Below are 26268 nucleotides of genomic sequence, written 5' to 3'. Positions count from 1 at the left end.
ACATTCACATGCAGTCCAGCTCTCCCCTTCTGACAGCCGCCCATTCGACAAATCATCAGGCAGGAGAGACCGTGTGAATATCTTCTCTACTCACTCGATAGCCTTCTGCATCCCAGATTCCCGATGAGTGGAAAGCTTGTGTGTGGTCAGCTGTGTATAACATCAGTTCTGCACCTAGTCTGTGTCAGGAGACAAGCACCTTTGCCTCCCGTCATGGAAGAAGGAGAGGAAATGTACGAAGTAGAACAAATTCTAGACTCCAGGATATGAAGAAAGAAGTTGCAATACCTGACTGCGTGGAAGGGCTATGGCCCTGAAGAAAGATCATGGGAATACACAGAATATGTCCATGCGCCAGACTTGCAAAGGGTGTTCCATACACGCCACCTCAACCGACCGAAACCACCAGGTTGGGAGGAAGAGGGCTCTGGAGAGGGGGGGGTGATGTCAGGGACTGGGCAGAGGAGGAATAGTGGAGACACCTCCCCATCCTGACTTGATGGCCTGGGAATCCGATTCAGAGGCTGAACCGGAGGAACCCCAGCCTGCACAGGAGTCCCCGCCTCCAGGGCCGACTGAGCTGGGCCGGGCCTTGGATCTGAAGCGCCTGCACCTGTGCCGGATCCTCAGGAGCAGGCACCAGGTGATTCCACTCTGGCTCCGGAGGTGATTGAGGACACAGTGCCTACAGGTGCGCCTCTCCCAGCCCGGTCAGGGGGAGGTGAGTCTCCCCCTGGGTCCAGTAACCCTCCAGCCTCTCCTGAGCTGCAGAGGCTCAGGGCAGAGAGGCGGAGGGAACTGGTTTCTCCCAGGAGGAGTGCTCGCCTTAAGGCCAGGAGAGGTCGGTCTCCTGGGGGCCAGGACCGCCCCTGGCCTCAGAGAAGATAAAGGCCAGTCAGCCCGGTCCCAGGTTGCGGGAGCAACGTTGCTGAATACCTGCTTCTGCCCGGACCCAGACCTGTCCTTCCAGAGTTCCCGTCCCCGCCTGGCTTCCTGCTTCAGACCCCGCCTCGCTCTTTGTGAACTGTTTCCAGACTCGTGACCCAGGACCAGACTTTGACCACGCCAACGGTAACCTTCCTCCTGGGATCAGCACACTGACCCTCCCAAGGAGGAGGGAGCGGAAAACAGTATAGATTTGCACCGGGGCCTTGAGGGAAGTCACAGCTCAGAGGCAGATGAGGGGGAAAGCTGGGAAATCGTGGGAGAGCCAGAACAACACTCGGCTGACACGTTGTCATTAGAAAGCATTCCAGACCCTCCACCTCCCAGATCCCAGGGAGCCTTAAAAGTCAGAGAGCCAAGAGCTCAAAGACAGAGGGCATGTAGCAGCACCCGTAGAAGAGATGAATGAGGAAATAGGAGAGACTGGGGGTGGAGATTCATTTGAGACAACGCCATTTTCCAAGAGGCTGGGTTCTATAGCCTCTCTCTGTTAGGATTGAAATAAAAAAGGACAGTAAGAAACTTTTCCTTGTCCTTATACTTTCCTGGGCGACCAGACAGGAGCCGGTGATAGCATTCTGACCGTCAGGAACTGGGTTTCTCATGGGATGGATGCCTAAATCTTATAGGTTGTACAAGCATAAGCTATCCTTTCTAGATGGAGCAAGCTTGTTTTCAGAGGACAGGATGCAAACCAATGCCTTCAAGTTACAAAAAAGGAGAGTCCCCCTAAACCTCAGGAAACATTCAGCAGTGGAATGGATTCCTCTGTAAGTCAGAGGCAGTGCTAGAGGGTGCAATCCTGCTTCTTCCTGCCACATAGAGGGATAACGACTGAGCATGCCACGGTTTATAGAAGGGTGGATTTGATTTAAATCAAATCGATTTAAATCATGATTTAAATCACTAGTCAGTAAGACTTGATTTAAATCAGTAAGACTTGATTTAAATCAGTAAGACTTGATTTAAATGAAGCTCCGCCACTGAGCATCCCCCACCCCACCCCCCGTGGCCACATGTCCAACATCGGTAATGTTGGCAGTATAGCTTGGTGGGTGCAAACCTGCCTCCCTCTCACACATATGTCAGGGATAACCAGAACAGGCTTGCCTGCCCACCCGCAATGCCAGGACTGCAACAAGAAAATCCAAGCTGGCAATTCAAGCCACCTTCAAGCCAGATACTCAAGAGCCCAGGCTACAGTTCTGGCTTGTGGGTCACTTGTAGCTTTGGCAGGCTCTCTATTTAAGCAGCCCCCACCAAGGAGCCAGGATTGCCACTCCCAACCTTCCCTTAGCAGAACACAAGCGCTTTCCGCCAGCCTCTTGTAGCCCACCCACGACACTTACCATTGGCACTGTGCTGCCTGCCCGAGACAGGCACCAGCTAGGAGAGAGGTTTCGGCACATATCATTGTGGGAAACTGGCATCAACAATGGCTCCTGGGAGAGAAGGAGGCAGGGTTTACATTTGATTTGGCAGGAGGGTCAGAGAAAGGAGGCCCAGACCAATTACCAGCAGAACGCTGGGACCTGAGCAGTGAGTCCCTACAGTGCCCCAGTTTCTTGGTTTCCAAGCCCCTGGATTGGAGGTCTGAAAACTTGCCAATAGGTGGTGATGCAAGTTTCTATTCCCAGGGCCTACAACTGAACATCAGACGGACGCGGGTGGCAATGTGGGTTAAACCACAGAGCCTAGGGCTTGCCGATCAGAAGGTTGGCGGTTCAAATCCCCACGACTGGGTGAGCTCCCGTTGCTTGGTCCCTGCTCCTGCCAACCTAGCAGTTTGAAAGCACGTCAAAGTGCAAGTAGATAAATAGGTACTGCTCCAGCGGGAAGGTAAATGGCGTTTCCGTGCGCTGCTCTGGTTCGCCAGAAGCAGCTTAGTCATGCTGGCCACATGACCCGGAAGCTGTACGCCGGTTCCCTCGGCCAATAAAGCGAGATGAGCGCCGCAACCCCAGAGTCGGCCACGACTGGACCTAATGGTCAGGGGGAGTCCCCTTACCTTTACCTTACAACTGAACATCAACTTCAGCCAGTTCAAAGTCTGGAGAAGAGAATCTCCTGCACAGTTGTCTTAATATATGTACAAGTAGAAGGGCTTAAGAGAATTAGTTTCAATCAATTTAGAGAAAGGCTTGTTCAGAGAAACAAATATCCCACTAAGCTATTTGAGAGATTCCTCCTCTTTTTGCCTACAGGCCTGACTGGGTGGAGGTCGTGTGCATGAAATTAAGTATAAATAGGCAGCTACGGCAATTTGTTATTGTTATTGTTAAATTGTATAAGTTGTATCTTTGCTTTCGATGTGCATTGTGATGTTTTATGCACTGTGAGTAGCTGTTATTGATTACAGTTTAGTACAGCGTTTCCTGAAGGGGGCAGGTCACCATTTGCTCTGATTTATGACTAAACAGCGGTTTCCCCCTCAAAAACATGAGTCAAGCAGAGAACTGCACAGGGTCCCTTCTTTCTAGGCAAGGGAGACCTCAGAAGTGCTTCTTAAAACCGCCTGAAACAGGCAAAGAGGCAGCAGCTGCCTTGGTCAGGCGCCTCTCCCAATCAGCAGCAAATTCCTTTTGGGGGTGAGGTGTATAATTTTTATTAAGTTTTTCTATTTTACATTTTAGACTATTCATTTGAACAACCTTAAAATATCAATGACTTCCCTTCTCCTCCTTCTATGCTTCAATTTGCACGCCATAGATCCCTGCATATTTTACATAAACTAAACCATTCATTAATCCATTGTTACATCCACCCAAACTTATTTACACTGGTGAACTTCTCTTAATGCTGCCAACGTTTTCAAACGTACACAATTATTTCCCATATATTCAATAAACGTTTTCCAGTCTTCTTTACACGTATGTTCTTCTTGTCCTCTTACTCTATAAGTTTAGTCTGCCAGCTGCACATATTCCATCAGTTTAAGTTGCCATTCCTCTTTAGTTGGGACATCGCTCGTTTTAACATTTTGGGGCTAACAAAACACGGATGCAGTAAAGGGACCCCTGAAGATTAAGTCCAGTCGTGGCCGACTGGGGTTGCAGCCCTCATCTCACTTTACTGGCCGAGGGAGCCGGCGTACAGCTTCCGGGTCGTGTGGCCAGCATGACTAAGCCGCTTATGGCGAACCAGAGCAGTGCACGGAAACGCCGTTTACCTTCCTGCCAGAGTGGTACTTATTTATCTGCTTGCATTTTGACGTGCTTTCGAACTGCTAGGTTGGCAGGAGCAGGGACCGAGCAACGGGAGCTCACCCCGTTGTGGGGATTCGAACCTCCGACCTTCTGATTGGCAAATCCTAGGCTCTGTGGTTTAACTCACAGCCAGCTGCACCTATTCCATCAGTTTAAGCTGCCATTCTTCTTTAGTTGGGACCTTGTTCGTTTTCCACTTTGGGGCTAACAAAACACGGGTGGAGTGGCATACATAAATAGCCTTTTTTTTTTTTTTTTTTTGAAACCTGGGAATTTCCATCTGAATTATCCCTAACAAAAAGGACTCTGGTTTTTTGTGTTGTTGTTTCCATCTGAATTATCCCTAACGAAAAGGACTCTTTTGTGTGTGTTTGTGTGGTGTTGTTGTTGTTGTTGTTGTTGTGTGTATGTTTTGGAAAGTACTTTCCCAAAAAGATACTTTCCCAACCACCACCAGCTTCCATGGCTGACCGAGTGCCTGGGATGGACGTGATGCTCAGAGCTTCAGGAGGAGAGCGCCCCTTGATCCGGATCCTGCGCCGCTTCTGGCCCCCCAGATACCCTGTCCCCGGCGGATGCTATTCTTTCCCACCCCACCCCCCAGCCTCGCCCCACCTACGGGGATCATCTCCCCCTCTTTTACCGTCGTGGCCAACACCACCTCCTCTCTCGAGTCCATCGCGCGGCTCTGCCCGAGCGCCCTCCACTTGCCCTGCCGGGCGCAGACAGGAGCTGCCTGAGCGCAGCCCGTAGGATCCCGCGCGCCGCCTCCAGGCGTGTAACAAAGGGGCGTGGCCCCTCGTGGCCTCGCCTCCCTTCATGACGCTGCTGTTGAGCACAGCCACACACCCCCAATTGCGACCCGCCTCCGTGGGGCGGAGTCTTGGTTACCGTGCTGCGGAGGAGCTCGGCCGCCAGGGCGGAAGAAGCGCATCAGGTAGGGGAGGCGCGATCTCGGGGTCCGGCGTGTAAGGGGACGGGGCGGGGGTGCAGGAGCATCGAAGCCCCCCTTTTCCTAGCCCCCCTTTTTTTTAGGGGGTGGCGGGGAGTTCCAACGACCCCACCCCCGATTTCCCTCCCGCCTCCTTCCGATGCAAATGCTACTGTTGGGACGGGGGCTGCAGGAGCATGGAAGCCCCCTTTCCCTCTCTCCCCTCCATCCAGAGATGCACCTCGTCTTGAGATCGATTATGCGGGGCGGGGTTTAACTGCGCCGCCCCAATATTTCATTTAATTCAAGTTGGCATCCCTGCCCCCACCTCTTGTAGGGGTGCGGGGGTGGGAGGGGTTTTCCAGCAGCCCCCCCCCTTGCTTTTCTTACTCCCGCGGGCCAGCAGCCCGGCGCCCTTCCTTCCAACGCTCGACACGCGTCTTTCTTGCAAATACCATCAGAGGCTTGAGCTGCTGTCCTGGTGTTGTGTTGTGTTGTGTTGTTTGCGCTTTCTCTGGAGCAAGCCTCGCTGAAATAGCAGGATCTTGCCTCCGCTGACACGAGCTGGGTTTCGTAACGACCAGACGGCTACTGGCGCCTCCTGTTCGTGGTGGCATTACAGTGGTACCTCGGGTTACAGACGCTTCAGGTTACAGACGCTTCAGGTTACAGACTCCGCTAACCCAGAAATAGTGCCTCAGGTTAAGAACTTTGCTTCAGGATGAGAACAGAAATCGTCCTCTGGCGGCGCAGCAGCAGCAGGAGGCCCCATTAGCTAAAGTGGTGCTTCAGGTTAAGAACAGTTTCAGGTTAAGAATGGACCTCCGGAACGAATTAAGTACTTAACCCGAGGTACCACTGTAATAATAATAATAAATTTTATTTATACCCCGCCCTCCCCAGCCAAGGCCAGGCTCAGGGCAGCTAACAAGCAATAATAAAAACCAGGTTGAATGAATACAACTTAAAAACAAGATTAAAATACCGCAAAAGCGGGTCTTAACCCCATTTCATTTACTGCTATAGAATGAGTTGGCAACCTCCCACAAGGGGGTGTTAATATTGGGGGACAGTAGGTAATCATCGCAGAATTGATCACATGACATAGCACACACATACCATTTGAATGGCAGTGTCCATTAACTTTTTTTGGAGGGGCGAAGACACACCAGCCCCCCTAGGAGTTGGCTCCTATGTTCCCACCTGCCAGCCCACCACCTTCCTTTGTGCTCCTGGCATGCAGGAAAGTGTCTGCCCTTTGCGTTTGGACTTTATCCCCATCCCTTCCCCTCCACTCACCGCCATGCGCCCTGCACAGGAAACATAGCACCCTTGGGTGGGGAGGGCCAGCCAGGATCCCTGGGCTCCATTCCAGCAGACTTCTATAACTCTGGGGCTGTCGGCCTCTTCACCCCCTGCCAGACAGCAAGGTTTGTGTAAACCAGGGGTCTGCAAACTTTTTCAGCAGGGGGCGGGTCCACTGCCCCTCAGACCTTATGGAGGGCCAGATTATATGGGGGGGGGGGGGAGAATGAATGAATTTCTGTGCCCCACAAATAACGCAGAGATGCATTTTAAATAAAAGGACACATTCTACTCATGTAAAAGCACACTGATTCTCAGACCGTCCGTGGGCTGGATTCAGAGGGCAATTAGGCCGGATCTGGCCCCTGGGCCTTAGTTTGCCTACCCATGGTGTACACACTTCAAAGCACATGCTTCCCCTCAGAGGATTCTGTGAACTGTACAGTGGTACCTCGGGTTAAAAACTTAATTTGTTCTGGAGGTCTGTTCTTAACCTGAAACTGTTCTTAACCTGAAGCACCACTTTAGCTAATGGGGCCTCCTGCTGCCGCCGCGCCGCTGGAGCACGATTGCTGTTCTCATCCTGAAGCAAAGTTCTTAACCCGAGGTACTATTTCTGGGTTAGCGGAGTCTGTAACCTGAAGCGTATGTAACCTGAAGCGTATGTAACCCGAGGTACCACTGTAGTTTATTAAGGATTGCTGGGAATTAACAACTAAGGTTGTGTCTGCGTTGTTTGAGAAGGGAAATGTGCTTTCAAAAGGCACACTGCTCGGTTTCCTTCAACACAACAAATGTGACTTTGGAGTAAACGTACGGTTTTTGAGCTGGGAATGGAACAGCTCTGGCTGACATCCAATGGTGTTTTTGTTTTGTTTTGAAATGGGAAAGCAATTGCGGAATCCTGGGATTCTACAGAACCGAATTTTGGGCACCATCCAGACCTCCCTTAGGAGAAAAGAGCAAAGGCTTTTGGAGGCAGTGTGGGCTGTTGGGAGTGAGTCACGTGAAACTCCGTCAGGCTTGCATTTGTGTTGTGCTTTTGGCAGAGCCAGGCTCCCATGAGGTTGAGTTAGGTGGCTGCCTTGGGGGGCAGGGGAGCAAGGGTGGAGAGTTGGGCAGAGCAGCGTGTGCCACATGGCATGGCCATTAAGCTGGACTGCTTCCCTCCCTTGTGTGTCCCTCCAGGATGCACCAGTATATTGAATGGGACGGGTGGAACACTGTCTTGATAATGGATCTATATAAGGCTTACTTGCCCAAATGCCTCCTAAGAGGTTTACTATAAAAGCAGTTACAAAAAAATAGAGCAGCACACCATTAAAATGCACAATAAAACTAATTTGTTAAAATAAGCACCCTTCATTAAAAAGTAGGGTAGGCCATTATCATACGACGTAACAATTAGAACAATTTAAAACAAGTGGTTAAAACAATTAAGACAGGAGGTTCGTGCATGAGATCAGGGTAATGCTTGTCCGAAGCGCTACGTCTTCTTTCAGACAGAACTGATGGGGCCTCTCGCATTTCAGCAGGGAGACTATTCCACAGCATTGGGGCCACCACAGAAAAGGCCTGCCTCCATGTTACCCCAGGGTTAGAAACTGAGACATGAAAGCTAGGAGCTAAATGGTACCTTAAACTTAGGTTATGGCTGCAGCAACGGAATGTCAAGGCGTGCTTTTTTATAACAAGAACACAAAGCTGGAAATGAACAAACTGCAGCTAAAATATTAACTTCATTTTTCACATGGTCTAGTCCTTCCCCTGCCCATCCCCCCAATATTCTTAAGAGGCTCTCTTCTCTGGTCTTCAGAGAGTAGCTGGAAGTGGGGAGGCAGAAAAATGTCCTTTCCTTCCCCTCTGCAGTTTTACTCTTAGGCGCAGTACTGCACCCAGAGCTCAAAAATTGCTCACTCTCGTGAAATTCCCTATCGCAAAATGAGCCTAGAATGGGAGTTTTGAACACTGTTTTACCCCAATCATCCAGCTGTGGTAGAACCACTTGTTCAACTACATGCCCTTACGATGGAGGGGAGGAGGGTACTGCCTGTTTTGGGTAAGAAGGCTTTATATGAGGGTAAAGGTAAAGGGACCCCTGACCATTAGGTCCAGTCATGGCCGACTCTGGGGTTGCGGCGCTCATCTCGCTTTATTGGCCGAGGGAGCCGGCGTACAGCTTCCGGGTCATGTGGCCAGCATGACTAAGCCGCTTCTGGCGAACCAGAGCAGAGCATGGAAACACTGTTTACCTTCCTGCCGGAGTGATACCTATTTAGCTACTTGCATTTTGACATGCTTTCAAACTGCTAGGTTGGCAGGAGCAGGGACCAAACAACGGGAGCTCACCCCATTGTGGAGATTTGAACTGCTGACTTTCTGATTGGCAAGTCCTAGGCTCTGTGGTTTAACCCACAGCACTACCCACGTCCAGGATCTTAAGACTGGATTGGTGGTTAAGAGCCAGCCACTGTGACAGATCCTGTAATGTTGGTGTAATAGGTGATCGATAATGGGCTCTGCTTACCAGCTAGGTTGCGGCATTCTGTGCCAGCTGCAGACTCTCCAGAACAGCCACAAGGGAAGCCCCACGAAACACACATTACAGTAGTCTAAATGTGAGGCTACCACTAGAGCTGGGTGTCATCAGCACACACGGGTGACACTATTCCCCAAACCTCCTGATGGCTGCTCCCAGTGACTTCATATGGTGGCACTAGAGACAAAACACCTTGTTTGTGGCATCTTGTTTTCTGAGGCCAGCCATGCAGGTATGAGTGGAACGACCATAAAACAATGCCTTCCGACTCCCAACCAGTTCAGGAGCATAGCATGGTCAAGGTCTGCAAAATGCCTTGAGTCTGCTCTGCTTTTGAGTATTCAAAGTACTTCACATCTCCCATATTGTCAAGTAAGTTAGTCTTATGATCCCCATTCCATGGATGGGGTCAGTGTTAGAAATTAAGATATAATAAGGGAACATTCTTTCATATGTGGTGGACTTATAAAAGGGTAAAAGAGTATTGGGAAATGACCCATAATGAATTGAAAAAAAAGTTTAAAAGTACTTTCTCCCCCCAAAAACCCCAGAGTCCTTTTTGTTGGGGGTAATTCAGACTGAAATTCCCAGGTGTCAAAAAAGGTCATTTATGTATGCCACTACTGCGGCCTGTGTTTTGTTAGCCCAAAAATTGAAAACGAGTGAGGTCCCAACCAAAGAAGAGGGGCAACTTAAGTTGACAGAATATGCACAACTTGCAGACTTAACACATAGAATAAGAGAACAAGAAGAACATACGTTTAGAGAAGATTGGAAAACATTTACTGAATATATGGGAAATAGTTGTGTACAGCTGAAAACGCTGGCAGCATTAAGATAAATTCAACAGTGCAAATAAGTTTTGATGGATGCAATAATGGAATAGTGAATGTTATAGTTTTTGTAAATATGGAGGGATTTGTGGTATTTAAAATGAACCATGGAAAGAGAAGAAGAGAAGTCGTAGATATCTTAAGGATGTAAAAATGAGTACTTTAAATTGTAAAACAGAAAATTTACCGTATTTTTTGCTCTATAAGACTCACTTTTTCCCTCCAAAAAAGTAAGGGGAAATGTGTGTGCGTCTTATGGAGCGAATGCAGGCTGTGCAGCTATCACAGAAGCCAGAACAGCAAGAGGGATTGCTGCTTTCACTGCATAGCGATCCCTCTTGCGGTTCTGGCTTCTGAGATTCAGAATATTTTTTTTCTTGTTTTCCTCCTCCAAAAACTAGGTGCGTCTTGTGGTCTGGTGCGTCTTATAGAGCGAAAAATACGGTAATAAAAATTATGTACAAAAAAAGAAATTCAGATATAATGGCTCTTTAAAACCAGGGTTACTGTTGCCAGAACACAATGCCTAGTTGACATTTACGGGCCAAAGGTCGTCATTTCAATAACAACTTTTTGGTTCCTGACATTCCAATTGTACAGATGAAATATCACAGACGGAATTCTACAGGATGTGTTGCTAGTGTGTGAAAACGGTCAAGATCCAAGGATCCCCAGGCATGCACTTCCGGATGGTGGAGACGTCAGGCGCCATCTTGGCGCCCGGGCATCCTCACTTGGTCACAAGTGGGCAATAGCCAAGTGCAAAATGCACCTGGCAAATTTTGAATGCTGGGTGGTAGAAGGGGACTGAGGCTGGGGGTGGGGAGGGGAGCTTGCCTAAGACCACCTGGCGAGATCATGGCAGAGGTGAAATTCAAACTTGTTCGCTGTGGCACAACTGCTTTCAGTAAACACAAGACCAGATCGCTTTGCACGTGACTCCTGTGTGGGGCCTGCCTCTCCCATCTCGTCTTATCACCTTCTGCCAGCTGCTGTTTGGAACAGTGTGGGGAAGGCAGTAGAAACTTACCCAGGCCTTCTGAGTGTTTGTTTTTCAAATGCTAATGATTTTTAATACTGTTAGCATGATGTGAGCGGATGATTTCATTCCCAATGCCGTTACAATACATGATTCACAGCTCAGTAAAACATACAAAAACAGAAACATCTGTTCTTCGAGCCAACATGTTGAAAATAAAATAAACGAGGAGAAAAACAGTTGCAATAATTAACCAAAATATTGAAAGAACTTCTGTACTGTTGCTGATTCCTTGGCTAGTCTTGATATACAGTGGTACCTCGGGTTACAGACGCTTCAGGTTACAGACTCCGCTAACGCAGAAATAGTACCTCGGGTTAAGAACTTTGCTTCAGGATGAGAACAGAAATTGTGCTCCAGCGGCACAGCAGCAACAGGAGGCCCCATTAGCTAAAGTGGTGCTTCAGGTTAAGAACAGTTTCAGGTTAAGAACGGACCTCCAGAATGAATTACCGTATTTTTTGCACCATAACACTCACTTTTTTCCTCCTAGAAAGTAAGGGGAAATGTCTGTGCGTGTTATGGAGGAAATGCCTACAGGTGGCATGCCTACGGATTTTCCTCCTCTAAAAACTATGTGCGTGTTATGGTCGGGTGTGTGTTATAGAGCGAAAAATACGGTAAGTACTTAACCCAAGGTACCACTGTACAGCACATCCAGTTATATATCCATAGTAGTCTCTGCTCATCTTCCTCTCTTATCAGGAATTGTGTATATATTTTTAAGCTCTTGCGTTCTGATTCATGGGGTATTTCCTGTGTTGCAACTAACCATATCCCCCTATCTTGGCTTGCCATAGCACAAAGAGCAATGCACTTTTAGAGCACAACAACGTTATACTGATTACGGCTCATCTTGCCAGAGAGCAAAGGAGTCGCCTGAGTAAGAGTTTCCTGCTGTCTTTGGGCTGGGGCTGAAGTGAAAGATGAAGGGCATTGTGCTAATATCTGCGAAAGCTGTCACAATGCATAAGGCTGCCCTGTTGAACTGACCTGTTCCCTGCTTCCTTCATTTCCATCCATGGCAACGGAGTTAAGAACACGAGAAGAGCCTGCTGGGTCCAGCCAAGAGCTCCCTGTAGCCCAGCATCCTGTTCTCGCATGGACCAACCAAATGCTTATGGGGAGCGCATAAGCAGTATGTGGGTCCAACTGCCCTCTCCATCCCTGTGGCTCATCGCAGCAGATACTCAGAGGCATTCTGCGTCCGACACCGTTATGTTAGGCTGATTGAGACTTGCCAGAATCCCTTTCTAGATGTATCTTGAGGTTCCATGTCCCGAGTTCTTTTGAGTATTTCTGACCCTGTTAATTTCTGGAGCTGACTGCCATCCTTCTGTGATGAGGCTAAGGTCGGCCAAGTTCCCAGGGTAGACTGCCGTGATCACCATAAAACACACACACACAGAGAGAGAGAGAGAGAGAGGTCCGTATGTCCTATTCGTTTACAATGGTACCTCGGGTTACAGACGCTTCAGGATACAAACTCCACTAACCCTGAAGTAGTACCTCAGGTTAAGAACTTTACCTCACGATGAGAACAGAAATCATGCAGCAGGTTAAGAACAGTTTCAGGTTAAGAACGAATTAATTTCTTAACCAGAGGCACCACTGTACTGCTGTTCTCATTCCTGAAGGAGCGTCTCCACCCCCATCATTCAGCCCGGACACTGAAGTCCAGCTCCAAGGGCCTTCTGGCGGTTCCCTCACTGCGAGAAGTGAGGTTACAGGGAACCAGGCAGAGGGCCTTCTTGGTAGTGGCACCCGCCCTGTGGAATGCCCTCCCATCAGATGTCAAGGCAATAAACAACTCTCTGACTTTTAGAAGGCATCTGAAGGCAGCCCTGTTTAGGGAAGTTTTTTATGTTTGATGTTTTATTGCGTTTTTAGTGTTCTGTTGGGAGCCGCCCAGAGTGGCTGGAGAAACCCAGTCAGATGGGTGGGGTATAAATAAATTATTATTATGATTATCACAATCATCTTCGTTTCTGTCTGCCCAGTCTTAGGTCTCTTACCGCAGAGATGGCAACAGAGGGGGACCCGAGCAGCTATGTCAAAATCATCCAGCTTTTTGTGCTCTCCACTGCCTGGGGGATGCAGATATGGGTTACCTTTATTGCAGGTACGTTTCCCTGGGGTGGGATGGGGGTGGGACAAAGCTTACTTGAATTTTTAGCCTGCCCGGGGAGGAAATGGTATGTGCTTCTCGGATCCTTTTCTTCAATGCAGCCCTTCATAACCTGGTGCCCTCCAAATGCTTTGGACTACAAAGCAGCTGCTGGAGAAGGCCTCTGTAACACATTCGTTTCAGATCTTGTTGTGCCCACTGCCTCTCACTTCCAGAACTCAGGGCTTATTCACACCTTTGTTTGCCCTGCTGCTTTGCCCAGTGCCAGATTTACGTATAAGCTAAACAAGCTATAGCTTAGGGCCCCACTCTCTTGGGGCCCCCCAAAAAAATTTAAAGGAAAAAAAACTGGGTGTATATTTCCAAAATATAAAATAACAAATAAAATAAAACCTACATACAGCAACAGTGTTTTGTATTGTATAGGCTCCTGTGATGTAAGTCATGGGCCCTGCCTGCTAGCCTGCTCCCTAAAATACCACTGGTTTGCTTATTTCTCTATACAGTATAGGGTGCCTACGTTTTGCTATTCCGAATTATTAGTAGTTTGCATCGTATATTTACACCTATTATTATTTAATGTTATAGCAAGATTCTAGAGACTAGATGATGAGTCTTTGTAAATTGTGTTTCTAAAGGAACTTTTGTTATTGCCAAATGCCAACGTGTTTGCATTACTAAGTTTGTTATGAATAGAAAAGCATTTTAAGTTAGAGCTTAATAATTATTTCACTGTTAATATACTTCTTAATTGCATTTCAGTTCAACAATTACTTTGATAAAATACATATTTTGTTAGGTGCAAATGGCTTTAGATACCTATTAGGTCCATAAATTACCATATAGCATATATTCAACACGAAAAACAGCAACAATTTGTTGTTTACAGATGGACATATAAAGGGTCCCATTACCTTCAGTAGCTTAGGGCCTCATCAAACCTAAATCCGGCCCTGGCTTTGCCCTTTGGTTTAGCAATGAATTGGGGGGGGGGGGCAGCCACTGGGTTTTCCATGGACTGCTGTTTGTTCCGATGTAGCACTAAATAGCAGGTTTTCCTGGGCGCAAGCAGTGAGGCAAAGGCAGAATCACTTGGACACCTGCCTTAGAAAAGCACAGGACAAGCGAAGAATCGCTCGGACCTGTGCTCTCCAGGCCCGGGACAATTGGAAGTGTGGACGAGCCCTTTGTCCACCTGCCGTAACCCACTCCCTTCTGTCGCCTGCACAGGGTTTGTTCTCTTCCGGGGTGTGAGCCGCCATACCTTTGGCCTGGTGCAAAGCAAGCTGTTTCCTTTCTATTTCTACACCCTGCTTGGCTGCACCTTCCTCAACCTGGCCATCTTTGCTTCGTACCACCCGCGGGAGCTTCTCAGCGCCTGGGATACGGTCCAGGTAGGTACCAACCAATCATCTACAAATCTTGCAGCTTTTCGTTTAGGGCCTGTGGGCAGGAAGTGCTCCTTCATGTAGCTTCTTGAGAATGTCACAAGTCAACTATGGACCTGCTGTCATGGTCCGGTTCATGGGCGATCGAAGTCCTGGCTGGGGTTGTCGGGACCAGGGGCAAGATGGCGGGGAGGGAGCAGGAACGGGAGTCCAGAAACCAGGAGTCAGAAAGCCAAGAGTCCGAGGGAGGTCGGGGGGTCAAGAAGCCAAGGGTCAGGGGGTAAGGAAGGAAGGAGTCAACGAAGTCAAGGGTCCGAGGATCAAGAAGCAAGGAGTCACAAAGGCAGGGGTCCGAGGATCAAGAAGCAAGGAGTCACGAAGGCAGAGGTCCGAGGATCAAGAAGCAAGGAGTCAAACACAGCTGTGGCAAAGGAAAATGCTGACCTTATATACCTTCCCAGCTCTTGCCACCAGGTGCTGTGAGTTACCAATCAGCCTCACCTGTGCAGCCGCGCCTTGCCTCTTCAGAACAAACTTAGGAAGGCCCCAGTCCTGCAGAGTCCTATTGGTCACAGTGGCCTGGCTCCTGCACCCACACCTGACACCTGCAGTTTGAAGACGTGAGCCCCCCAAACCTACAAGCCAGTGTTGATGCTGCGAAAATGCCTTCCTCTGTGGAATAAGTCTGGCCGCTTCACTGTTCAATGTGGGTCTCTTAGAAGACCTCCTCTTTCCGCCCTTCGTATTGTGTATGGAATTTCCCTCACCCTGCAAGGCCTTTCTGTCACGTGATCCTTTGCAGGGTTTATCCGTGTTCTTCCGGCCTCCCTAGTTCCATCGCAGCGCAGGCAGGCTTAGGCCTAAGGCAGGGGTTCAGCAAGGTTTACCTTGCCTGGCCCAGTTCACTCCAGCGGAGATCCCTCCGTGGGCCAGATCGCGCCCGAGATTTCCGGTGTCTGCGCAGACGTGATTTTCGGCACTGCGGAAACGAGTCCCCGTGCTGTGCTGCGCCGGTTTAGCGCAGCGTGCAGGGACTCGCTAAGCAGGCGGCTCAGTTCGGGGGCGGCTTGGGGGCCGGTTAAACGACCCCCAAGGGCTGCTTGTGGCCCGTGGGCCTTAGGTTGCCGACCCCTCGCCTAAGGCAATCACAATGCATTTAAAAGTTTTATATTTATAAAGGAACCCCAGATCTATTCCTTATTCAACCCTGCTGCTACACAAACCTCTGCCCACCCCCCAAACACTTTAAAATTGTTTGTACAGTGGTACCTCAGGTTACATACGCTTCAGGTTACAGACTCCGCTAACCCAGAAATATAACCTCACATTAAGAACTTTGCTTCAAGGATGAGAACAGAAATCATACTGCGGTGGGGCGGCAGCGGGAGGCCCCATTAGCTAAAGTGGTGCTTTAGGTTAAGAACAGTTTCAGGTTAAGAACGGACTTCCAGAACGAATTAAGTTCTTAACCCAAGGTACCACTGTAATTAAATCTTGGGACATCATTTACCAAAAAGACCATTGTGTCTTGTGCTTGGCAGGGGGTTGGACTCGATGGCCTTTGTCCTTTGTGGTCTCTTCCAACTCTATGATTCTATATGAGGAAGGTGGGGAACAAGATATAACATTCCAGCAAGGAAAGCAGTCAATGTATCTGGGAGGCTGGTGTGAGGAGGAAGAGGAGCAGTTTTCACCTTGTGTGCTGTGTCCAGAGGAGGGCCACCAAAATGGTCAAAGGCCTGGAAACGATGCCTTATGAGGAACGGCTAAGGGAGCTGGGCATGTTTAGCCTGGAGAAGAGGAGGTTAAGGGGTGATATGATAGCCATGTTCAAATATATAAAAGGATGTCACATAGAGGAGGGAGAAAGGTTGTTTTCTGCTGCTCCAGAGAAGCGGACACGGAGCAATGGATCCAAACTACAAGAAAGAAGATTCCACCTAAACATTAGGAAGAACTTCCTGACAGTAAAAGCTGTTCGACAGTGGAATTTGCTGCCAAGGAGTGTGGTGGAGTCTCCTTCTTTGGAGGTCTTTAAGCAGAGGCTTGACAACCATATGTCAGGAGTGCTCTGATGGTGTTTCCTGCTTGGCAGGAGGTTGGACTCGATGGCCCTTGTGGTCTCTTCCAACTCTATGATTCTACTCAAGACACAGCAGGTTTCATGAACAGCTACCTCCCTGTTTCTTAAACCTGAGCGCATCAGGAAGAAATGTGAGCAGTCCAGCTCTGGAAAAACCCGTTCAGTTGGTAAAGCACTGAAGTACAGCCTGTCCTTTTAGAGGACAGGAGGTGGAACTATTTGATCTACCAGATAGGAGCCATAGGTAAAAGGTAAAGGACCCCTGGACAGTTAAGTCCAGTCAAAGGCGACTATGGGGTTGCGGCGCTCATCTTGCTTTCAGGCCAAAGGAGCCGGCGTTTGTCCACATAGCGTCTTTAGTTTCCACCAAATGTCTTTTGTTCCAGTAGTTCTTATCCATTGAAGATAGGGTTTTTCCATCTGTTCCTTATCGTGGTGGACTTGACCTTCCACGTTGTTTCCTGTGACGTGACCAAAAGCATTTTATTTGAAAATCCAATTTAAATTTTTAAGAAATCTGATTTAAATAAAAAAAAACTGAATTAAATTTTAAAAATCTGATTTAAATTAAAAAATTGAATTAAATAAAAAAATTTGAATTAAATAAAAAAAATTGAATTAAATAAAAAAAATTAAATTAAATAAAAAAATGAATTAAATAAAAAAAAACTTCTTGATTTATTTATTTTTAAATAATAATTGATTTTTATCCACCCTGGTTTTACCCCAGAATTCCAGAAAAGGTCACGGTATACTTTGTGTCTCCTCTGCAGATTGTGTCCTTTTTTATTGGCCTCGTTCTGGCGGCTTCCAATGCTTCCTGGCTCTCCCAAGTCACGACCAAGACCATGTTCAAGATGCAAGAAATTGAAAGGGAGCATGGCCTCGGGGATGAGGTGGGGCTGTCGGCTCGGCGGGAGGCTTACCAGCTTCTGAAGGAGAAGGATGCCAAATACCGGGGCCTGCGCCAAAAGTTCTTCAAGTTCCATGGCCTGTCCTCTCTCTGCAACCTGGCCGGCGTCTTCTGCACCGGGGTGAATTTGGCATGCCTAGCACTGCAGCTGGACAGCCTTTAGACTGCAGGGGGCGCTCTACCCATCCACTCCTCCTGTCGCTATAGGATTGTTTTCTAAGACAAAACCGAACTTTCTCTCAAAGCAAAGATGACAGCCTGTATTCTGAGCTATGATTGACCACTTGGAGAGAAGGAGTTTGACAGGGGCCAGAAATCAATTCATTGGAGTGAATGGTTGTGGGGGAAACTATCCACTCCCGAAACAGCCAGATTTCCCCCCCTCCCTAAAGGACAGAATTGGATAATCTGTGTTGCAATCTAGAATAAAGCCTGTTTGGTCATATTCCTCAGTACCCAGACCTCTGGGCCCCTTCCAACTCTTTAAGATTCTATGATCTTGTTTTGGACACTTTTGCATAAATAAAAGCCATTTCTATTTCTGCATCTCGGATTGCCTAGCAGCCATTTTTTTAAAATAGTTTTTATTAAGTTTTATATCCTACACAAATATCATTATCACAAAATACATACAGTGGTGCCCCGCAAGACGAATGCCTCGCAAGACGGAAAACCCGCTAGACGAAAGGGTTTTCCATTTTGGAGGTGCTTCGCAAAACGAATTTCCTATGGGCTTGCTTTGCAAGACGAAAATGTCTTGCGAGTTCCTGCGATTTCTTTTCGCTCCCCACCCCCTTTTTCTAAGGCACTAAGCTGCTAATAGCCTTTTAGCAGCTAATCCGCTAATCCCTTAAACCTTTAATAGCCGCTAATAGAGCTAATCCACTAATGGGCTTGCTTCGCAAGACGAAAAAACCGCTAGACGAAGAGACTCGCGGAACGGATTATTTTCGTCTTGCGAGGCACCACTGTATATAAATCCCAATCTCCCCTCCCTCCCGTGACTTCCCTCAACTTCTGGTTCTTTAAATATTTCCTTCTCCTGCCTGCCCTATTCTACCTTAATTTTGTAATCTTTTAGTTAAATATTGTTATATTCTTATCATTTTTGTACCATATTTTTTCAAATTACACCTTACATTTTGTTATTTTCCCTATTATTACATCCTGTTTCCTTAATTGCAAGTGCTTACTGAAACTCTGCTGGTGAGTCCACTTCTTTACAATGTTTTTGTAAGTACAACATAAATGGTTCACAGTCCTTTTTGAAATCTCTATTGTCCTTCTCTCTTAATTTTCCAGTTAGCTTCGCCATTTCATTGTATTCCATCAGTTTTTCTTGCCATTCTTCTTTCATTGGTGTCTTGTCGTCTTTCCAACTTTGGGCTAGTAACATCCTAGCCACTGTTGCAGCATACATAAATAGTTTTTTTCCACACTTTTGGCAAGCCTTGACCTATAATGCCTAACAAAAAAGCTTCTGGTCTTTTAACAAATGTTGTCTTAAACATTCTTATCATTTCCCAATAGTTTTTGATTATTTTACAATTCCACCACATATGATAAAACGTGCCTTCTTTCTCATTACACTTCCAACACTTAATTGGTGCTAGTAGCCATTTTTAACAATAAAAAATTACTGAAAGTCCTCTAAATAGAGGCCGCTTAAATGCCAGCCCATGCTTGTTCCAGTCACAGAGTCCTTTAAAAACCAAAAAAAAGATTCGACCCTGCTTCTGATAAAATGTCAGACTTCCAAAATTTGCGCCCACCTAAATTAGGGGCAGTTGATGGTGAGCACCGAAAACCAACACACCAGGTATTGCGTGTTGCAGGTAGGGCAATCAGCAGCTACCAAGATTAATAATAATAATAATAATAATAATAATAATAATAATAATAATAATAATAATAAAATTTATTTATACCCCGCCCTCCACAGCCTAGACCAGGCTCAGGGTGGCTAGCACCAGATATAAAAACAATTGATTAAAATACAACTTAAAAACAAGATTAAAATACAACATTAAGGTGCAGCCTCATTTCAGTAGAGACTCGAATCAAAAACTTCCTGGGGATGAAAACGTCAAATCTTCACCAAGGCCAACTATCCAGATTGGTCCTACATGGGCCAGAAAAAAGCCAGGGAAGTCCCCAAATAGGAGTTCCATCACAGAAGGAAAGAGGTGAAGTGGATCAAGTTGATTCCAAGCCAAAGGCCAGGTGGAACAACTCTTGTCTTACAGGCCCTGCGGAAAGAAATCAAATCCTGCAGAGATGACCATTGATTGGTCAAAACTACCAGAATGGCAAGCCGTGTCCCCTACAGAAATCAAATCTCATAGAAAGCCTGAAACTAAATAATGCGCCAGGTGAAAATATGATGCCACCAGAGAGCTCTTTAAGGCACACACAGATGGCTGGCATCCCATCCTGGCTAGGCTATTACCCATATAACACAGCCCAAATGCCAGCAGGCTGGATATCGAATATCATTGTCACAATTCATAAGAAAGTGTATACCCTGCCCCCAATTATCGTTTACTGGGTGTTCCTTCCAAACTCTTGAGTTAGACACCCGCTTATCAAACTGACAGATTTTGGCTCCATGAAAATAACATCCTATATGAGGAACAAACAGGGTTTAGAGCTAGCTATATTAGCGAATACATTAAGCAAAATAAATGCAAGCTTTATGATGCCTTCATTGAGCTATCCTACCTGCCCCTCTATTTTTTTGAAATCATTTTTACTGGTTTTACAAATGTAAAATTGTAAGAATCCTAATACATATCCATATATAGAGATTCTGAATCTCACAACTTCCCCCCACCCCCTTTGTGGGTCTTATTATCAACATTATAAACTGCATATTATTCCATAATCTATATTTTATATCAATCCATATTATCCATGGTATTTGTTACATTACAAGTGGGATTAAATTCCTACTACTATTTTCATCTGCTTGCAGTGGTCTAGGTAAATTATGAATTTTTCCCATTTTTAAAAAAAGTTTTTGTCCTCTTCGTTCCTGAGCTTTTCAGTCAGCTTTGCCATTTCGGCGCAGTCCATCAGCTTAGCTCGCCATTCCTCTCTGGCAGGGACTTTGTCCTCTTTCCAGAGCTACCTGCCACTTTTGACTCAATCAACAGATTGTGGGAGGTGTCACATGTACTTAAGAACGTAGGCTGACCCCGCTAGATCAGACCAGTGGCTCATCTCATCCAGCCTCCTTAATGGCCAGTCAGATGCCTATGGGAAAGCCTATAAGCTGGATCTAGTGCAACAGCACTGTGCCCACCTGGGATACCCAGACATGAGCATTCAGAAGCGTGCAGCCTCTGACAGTTAAGGTAGGGTGTAGCCATTTTGACGTGTAGCCATTGTTAGCCTTGTTCACACTTGCCGTCTTTCGTTGCCAGAGTGCCTCCTTCCTCAGCAACCTCTCTCCGTTGGAAGTGCAGCATTCCTTCCCTTTTTTGTCATAAAACAGCTGTTGGGAACTTCTGGCCTGCTGGGCCTCAATTCACAGAGACCATCCTACCTGCCCATCACCTGACATCAGGCACAGGCCAGGTAAACCCGCAGGGATGTACAGGGCTGGATTTAGGTTTGATGGGCCCCTAAACTACTGAATGTAATGGGGCCCTTTATATGTCCAGCTGTCCTTTGTCAACAACAAATTGTTGCTGTTTTTATGTGTTGAATATATGCTATATGGTAATTTATGAACCTAATAGGTATCTAAAGCCATTTGCACCTAACAAAATATGTATTTTATCAAAGTAATTGTTGAACTGAAATACAATTAAGAAGGATATTAATAGTGAAATACAATTAAGAAGAAGTATATACCAGTTCATGCAGAATGTAGGCACCCTATACATAGAAATGAGCAAACCAGTGATATTTTAGGGAGCAGGCAAGCAGATGGGGCCCATTACTTCCATCATAGGAGCCTACACAACCCAAAACACTGTTACTGTATGTAGTTTTATTTTAGTTGTTTTTTATCTTATATTTTGGAAATGCACATCCAGGTTTTTCCCCTTTAAATTTTTTGGGGTCTCCCAAGCGAGTGGGGAGGGACACGTGTGGCACTGTGGGTTAAACCACAGAGCCTAGGACTTGCTGTTCAGAAGGTCGGCTGTTCGAATCCCCGCGACGGGGTGAGCTCCCATTGTTCGGTCCCTGCTCCTGCCAACCTAGCAGTTCGAAACCACATCAAAGTGCAAGTAGATAAATAGGTACCGCTCCGGCGGGAAGGTAAACGGCATTTCCGTGCGCTGCTCTGGTTCGCCAGAAGCGGCTTAGTCATGCTGGCCACATGACCCGGAAGCTGTCTACGGACAAATGCCGGCTCCCTCGGCCAATAAAGCAAGATGAGCGCCGCAACCCCAGAGTTGGTCACGACTGGACCTAATGGTCAGGGGTCCTTTAAGCGAGTGGGGCCTTAAGCTATAGTTTGTTTAGCTTATACAGAAATCCAGCACTGGGGACGTATTGAAACGAGAAGAACCAGGAGCGCACCCCTGACTCTTTCACTCCGGTTGCTGGTATAATTTGGCACCCCTTTTCTGACACCTGTTCAAAACGCGCTGGATTGCAGCTGGAAAGAAGGAACCTGGAAGTCACTTCGATCTCGATTCTCCGTTTGCAGACCCGGCTGTCGCTTGGATTTGGGCTGCGGCTGCAAAGCGATGTCAGAAAAGGAAGCACGTCTTTTCTGCCACCAGCTGGGCTAGCAGCTCTGCCTGCTTCCATGATTGTCATCCTTGTCTCCTGACAGAAGCAATTGCCCCAAAATGCTTCCTGCATCCGCTGTCTGACCGGGGCCATGCAGCTCACCAGATCCCACTAGCGCATCAGCTCTGGCAAAAGTCTTTCCTTCCTGTCTGCAAAACCTGACAGCTTTAACGAAAGGCCTTTGACTCTCGGGGAAGTTCCCATCTTTCTTAGTTTATAGGGACACTGGTGGCAAACTCTGGGAGGCCTGCTACAAGTTGGGAATACAGCCTTTTCCCACAAGCCTGCGCCCACCTCAGCCTGTGTGAGACAAGCTTTCAAGTACCGTATTTTTCGCTCTATACGACACACCAGACCACAAGATGCACCTAGTTTTTGGAGGAGGAAAACAAGAAAAAAAATATTCTGAATCTCAGAAGCCAGAACAGCAAGAGGGATCGCTGCGCAGTGAAAGCAGCAATCCCTCTTGCTGTTCTGGCTTCTGGGATAGCTGCGCAGCTTGCATTCGCTCCAGAAGACGCACACACACATTTCCCCTTACTTTTTAGGAGGGGAAAAGTGAGTCTTATAGAGCAAAAAATACGGTACTTGCTGCAGAGGCAAGTTTGCATGGGAGAGCCTGCCATTGCAAGGCACACCAACAATCCATCTTCCCTCTCTTTCTCCTCTTCCAGCCCAGGGGCGAAACTGGGCTTCATTTCTTGCCCAGTTTCGTTCCTGGGCTGGAAGAGGAGGAAGAGAGGGAAGAGTCTTGATGGCACAAGGATGGAAGAATGAGGAAACCATGACAAAAGAACAGCGGCAAGAGAAATGGATGAACTATGCAGAACTGGAGAAACTGACATACAAACTGTGAGATAAGGACAACTGTGACTTTAAAGAAGAAGGGGAACTTTTTACAAATTATTTAAAAGGACAGCGAAATGAACTGGACTCCTTGGCAGGTTTTGAATAAACATACACAAATTTATTGAGGGTTAATATAGTAGACAGATAATAAAAGGATATGTACAATTTTACAGTATGCAGAGAATAACATGAGAAATCAGAGAGAGCTGAGGGGAGTCTTGGGGGAAGGGAGGGAGGAGGGGGAAAAGGGGGGAAATAATGAAGATGATTTGTTTTGATAATTTGTTATGTTGAAATTGTTAATAAAAAATTTAATAAAGAAAAAAGAAACAGAAACTGGGCTTTATTTCACCAGGGTCACAGACCCAGTTTGGCCCCCTCATGTGCATTTGTGTACAAACACACACACACACACACACACACACACACACACACACATGCCAGGAGCCTCGATGGGGCTCTTTGCAGGCTTTGACCAGGGCTAAAAAACCTGCCAACTCCCCCACCCCACTCCCCGTAGCTATAGCTATGCTCCAGCCACCAGTAAGTTCCCTTGAACAGCAGACAGTTCTGAAGAAGAAAGATTGCAGCACTTTAGCGCTGCGTAAGAGGAAGCTGCAAAAGCTAAATTCCCGGTTGCTTCCCTGGGGATGATCTGAGATGGATGGAACGCAGTGGCAACGATCACATACATAGCAGCACATTCATCACAACTGCTGGGCACAATTTCCTGTTTCTCTGAAAACAGCTGGTGACTAGTTCCATGTTTCTTCTTTGCATGATACACAACTCAATTAGAAAACTTCAAAAAAAGAGATTTATCTCCCTCAGCCCCAGAATAACCTTTGGCCTATCCCATATCATATCTCCATGAACAGGGGCAAGTCCACCGAGATCCACAACACTTTTCTCAAATCAAAACTGTATAATTGGAAAGGAAATTATATTCCAACCAAAGAAGAATGGTTGAATAAATTATGCGAATACTTGGAATTAGCAAAGTTGACTGATTTGATAAGATAAAACCCAAAAAATATAATCCAGAAACAATGGAAATGCTTAAATGATTATCTATGTAGGCAAGGATTAAATGCAAGTACTGGTTATGTTTACAATAGATTTATGAGAGATTTAGAAAACGTATTGATTAGAATATTTGTGTGAGATTGGGAAAAATATGGTATAACAGATACAATCTTGCTTAAAATGTATATAGGAAGTGTAGTGTAAGCAATGGAAGTCAATCAATGAAATTTTATTACTATTATCATATTGAGATATTTGTAGAATAAAGAAATTCTTCCAACTTTTCTTCTTTTTCCCTCTTTCTTTTTTCTTCTCTCCCCCTTTTTTGTATATATGCGCTTATTAGAAATATATATATATATATATGTATGTATTTGTAATATTTTGCTTATATTTTGTAACAATTATGTTAAATAAACAATAAAATTATTAATAAAAAAACCTGTTGTATTTGTGCGTTGCTCATAAACGCATGGTGATCTTGGATGACAACAGCAAATAGGGAACTGGGGGTGTGAACCCCGTAACACACTTGGGGCCATGCCGAATCTTACATCCATACCTCTAGGAGAGCTCCCTTTACGAGATGCCAATGAATTACACCTGACTTGGTGCTTTTCTTGGGTGAGACACACTGTTAGGGCTGTTTGCTCACACAAATAGTAGCCAAAAGAATAAGGAATTGGAGGTGTACACCCCCCAAGCTAAGAGGTACATGGGATGAAAACAGGGGTGGGGAGAGAACTAATGACTTATGGGAAGGCATTTACAGTAAACACCCCGTAAGCAAATTAGAAGGAATGCTCATTGTCATAAAACCACCCTTTAAACAAATCAGAACGGGGGCTCAGTAAAGGCCAGACATAGTCTAGACACCACGTAAGCTTTGTACAAGCAAATCAGGATGAAAGCTGATGAAATATGTTGCCTGGAGGAGTCCCATGAGAGGCTTTGAAGGAGAGATCCATTTCCTAACCATTAGCTCCCAATGAGGAAAAACAGTAGATAACAAGCAAACAAGTACCGTATTTTTCGCTCTATAAGACGCACCAGACCACAAGACGCACCTTGGTTTTCGAGAAGGAAAACAAGAAAAAAAATATTCTGAATCTCAGAAGCCAGAACAGCAAGAGGGACCGCTGCGCAGTGAAAGCAGCAGCCCCCTCTTGCTGTTCTGGCTTCTGTGATAGCTGCGCAGCCTGCATTCGCTCCATAAGACGCACACACATTTCACCTTGCTTTTCAGGAGGGAAAAAGTGAGTCTTATAGAGCAAAAAATACGGTAATTTACAACATGGAAAAGTGTTCCTCTTTCTTTTGTGTGAAAGTGTGCAGTACCAATGAGTGTGCTTGCCTTGGCACTATTCTGTGATTGTTGGTGGTCCCTGTCCCCACCCCCCCGAATTAGGAAATCATTTTTTGCTATGGAGCAAAGAGATTCATTTGACCCATTCCTCTTATGCATTGTTTGCTGTGTTTTATCACTATACAAAGCAGATGATTGTTTGCACACTATCAAAAGTGAATTCATACTAATAAAGTTTTCAATAAAACATTTGCCCATCATTTGTAGGTCAAGTTTCTAAATATGAAAAATATTGGGATGTATGCAGTGATGCGGGTTTCCCAGCAAACTTCAGAGTTGATTTTTCCCCCCTATGCAAATTTGAGAACTTTCAGTCTGCACTGAAAATTTTCAGTTTGCTGCGTCCAGGGATTAAGTGGCTGGTACCCAGTTAAGCACCCCGAGCCTTGATTAAATTCTGACACTTACTGGATCCAAGAATGTATTGGAGTCTGGCACACACAAACTGACTGAGTTGTGTGATAACACAGTGGACAATGCAGTAGAAAACCCTATCAACATTGTAAGCTGGTTGAAATGTACCATATTTTTCGCTCCATAAGACGTACCTGACTATAAGATGCACCTAGTTTTTAGAGGAGGAAAACAAGGAAAATATATTCTGAACGAAACAGTGGATGTATGATTTTTGTGGTCCATGCTGTGGCCACAGACATGTGATTTGACGGTGAGTTTGGGGTAGCCCAATGCAAAAATCCTGAGGATCCATGCTTTGTAACCACGTTTTTGCACCCCAGGCAACAGTGGATGCATGATTTTTTGGTGCAGGCTGTAGCCATAGACATGCTATGTGGTCAGATGGTGAATTTGCGGTGACCCAATGCAAAAATCCTGAGGATCCATGTGGATCCGTGCTTTGTAACCACGTTTTAAGTGGGGAGGGAAGGAAAAACACTGAAGGGACAAGGAGCATGTGTGGGGTGTGTGGAGAAGGAGGCGACTAACAATCCAGGAGAGGAGTTTAAGGG

The 26268-nt window shown here is 46.3% G+C and overlaps 2 protein-coding genes across 3 annotated transcripts in view; one reads left to right on the top strand and one right to left on the bottom strand.

The window, feature by feature from the left end:
• CCDC159 (coiled-coil domain containing 159) overlaps positions 1 to 4938 on the bottom strand; it is a 29553-nt gene extending 24615 nt beyond the window's left edge. The window contains exons 1-2 of one of the 2 annotated variants that reach the window (XM_083420514.1): positions 4795 to 4938; positions 2295 to 2387 (exon numbers count right to left, since the gene is read on the bottom strand). In XM_083420514.1, the coding sequence (XP_083276640.1) occupies positions 2295 to 2387; positions 4795 to 4830 (129 nt within the window). In that variant the 5' untranslated portion in view covers positions 4831 to 4938. The remainder of the gene's footprint in view (positions 1 to 2294; positions 2388 to 4794) is intronic. The other variant, XM_083420515.1, reaches the window with a different exon arrangement.
• A 42-nt stretch (positions 4939 to 4980) lies between these two features.
• Positions 4981 to 17860, top strand: TMEM205 (transmembrane protein 205). The gene is made up of 4 exons (XM_083420773.1): positions 4981 to 5088; positions 12799 to 12920; positions 14157 to 14320; positions 17171 to 17860. The coding sequence occupies exons 2-4, from the start codon at positions 12821 to 12823 to the stop codon at positions 17471 to 17473; spliced, it is 567 nt and encodes a 188-aa protein (XP_083276899.1). The 5' UTR covers positions 4981 to 5088; positions 12799 to 12820; the 3' UTR covers positions 17474 to 17860.
• Positions 17861 to 26268: the final 8408 nt, after the last annotated feature.

Source organism: Podarcis tiliguerta (genome assembly GCF_965153285.1).
Source record: "Podarcis tiliguerta genome assembly, chromosome: 17".
In the NCBI taxonomy this organism is placed as follows: Eukaryota; Metazoa; Chordata; class Lepidosauria; order Squamata; family Lacertidae; genus Podarcis; species Podarcis tiliguerta.
The sequence above is the reverse complement of the archived record's forward strand: the minus strand, read 5'-3'. Positions and strand labels throughout refer to the sequence as shown.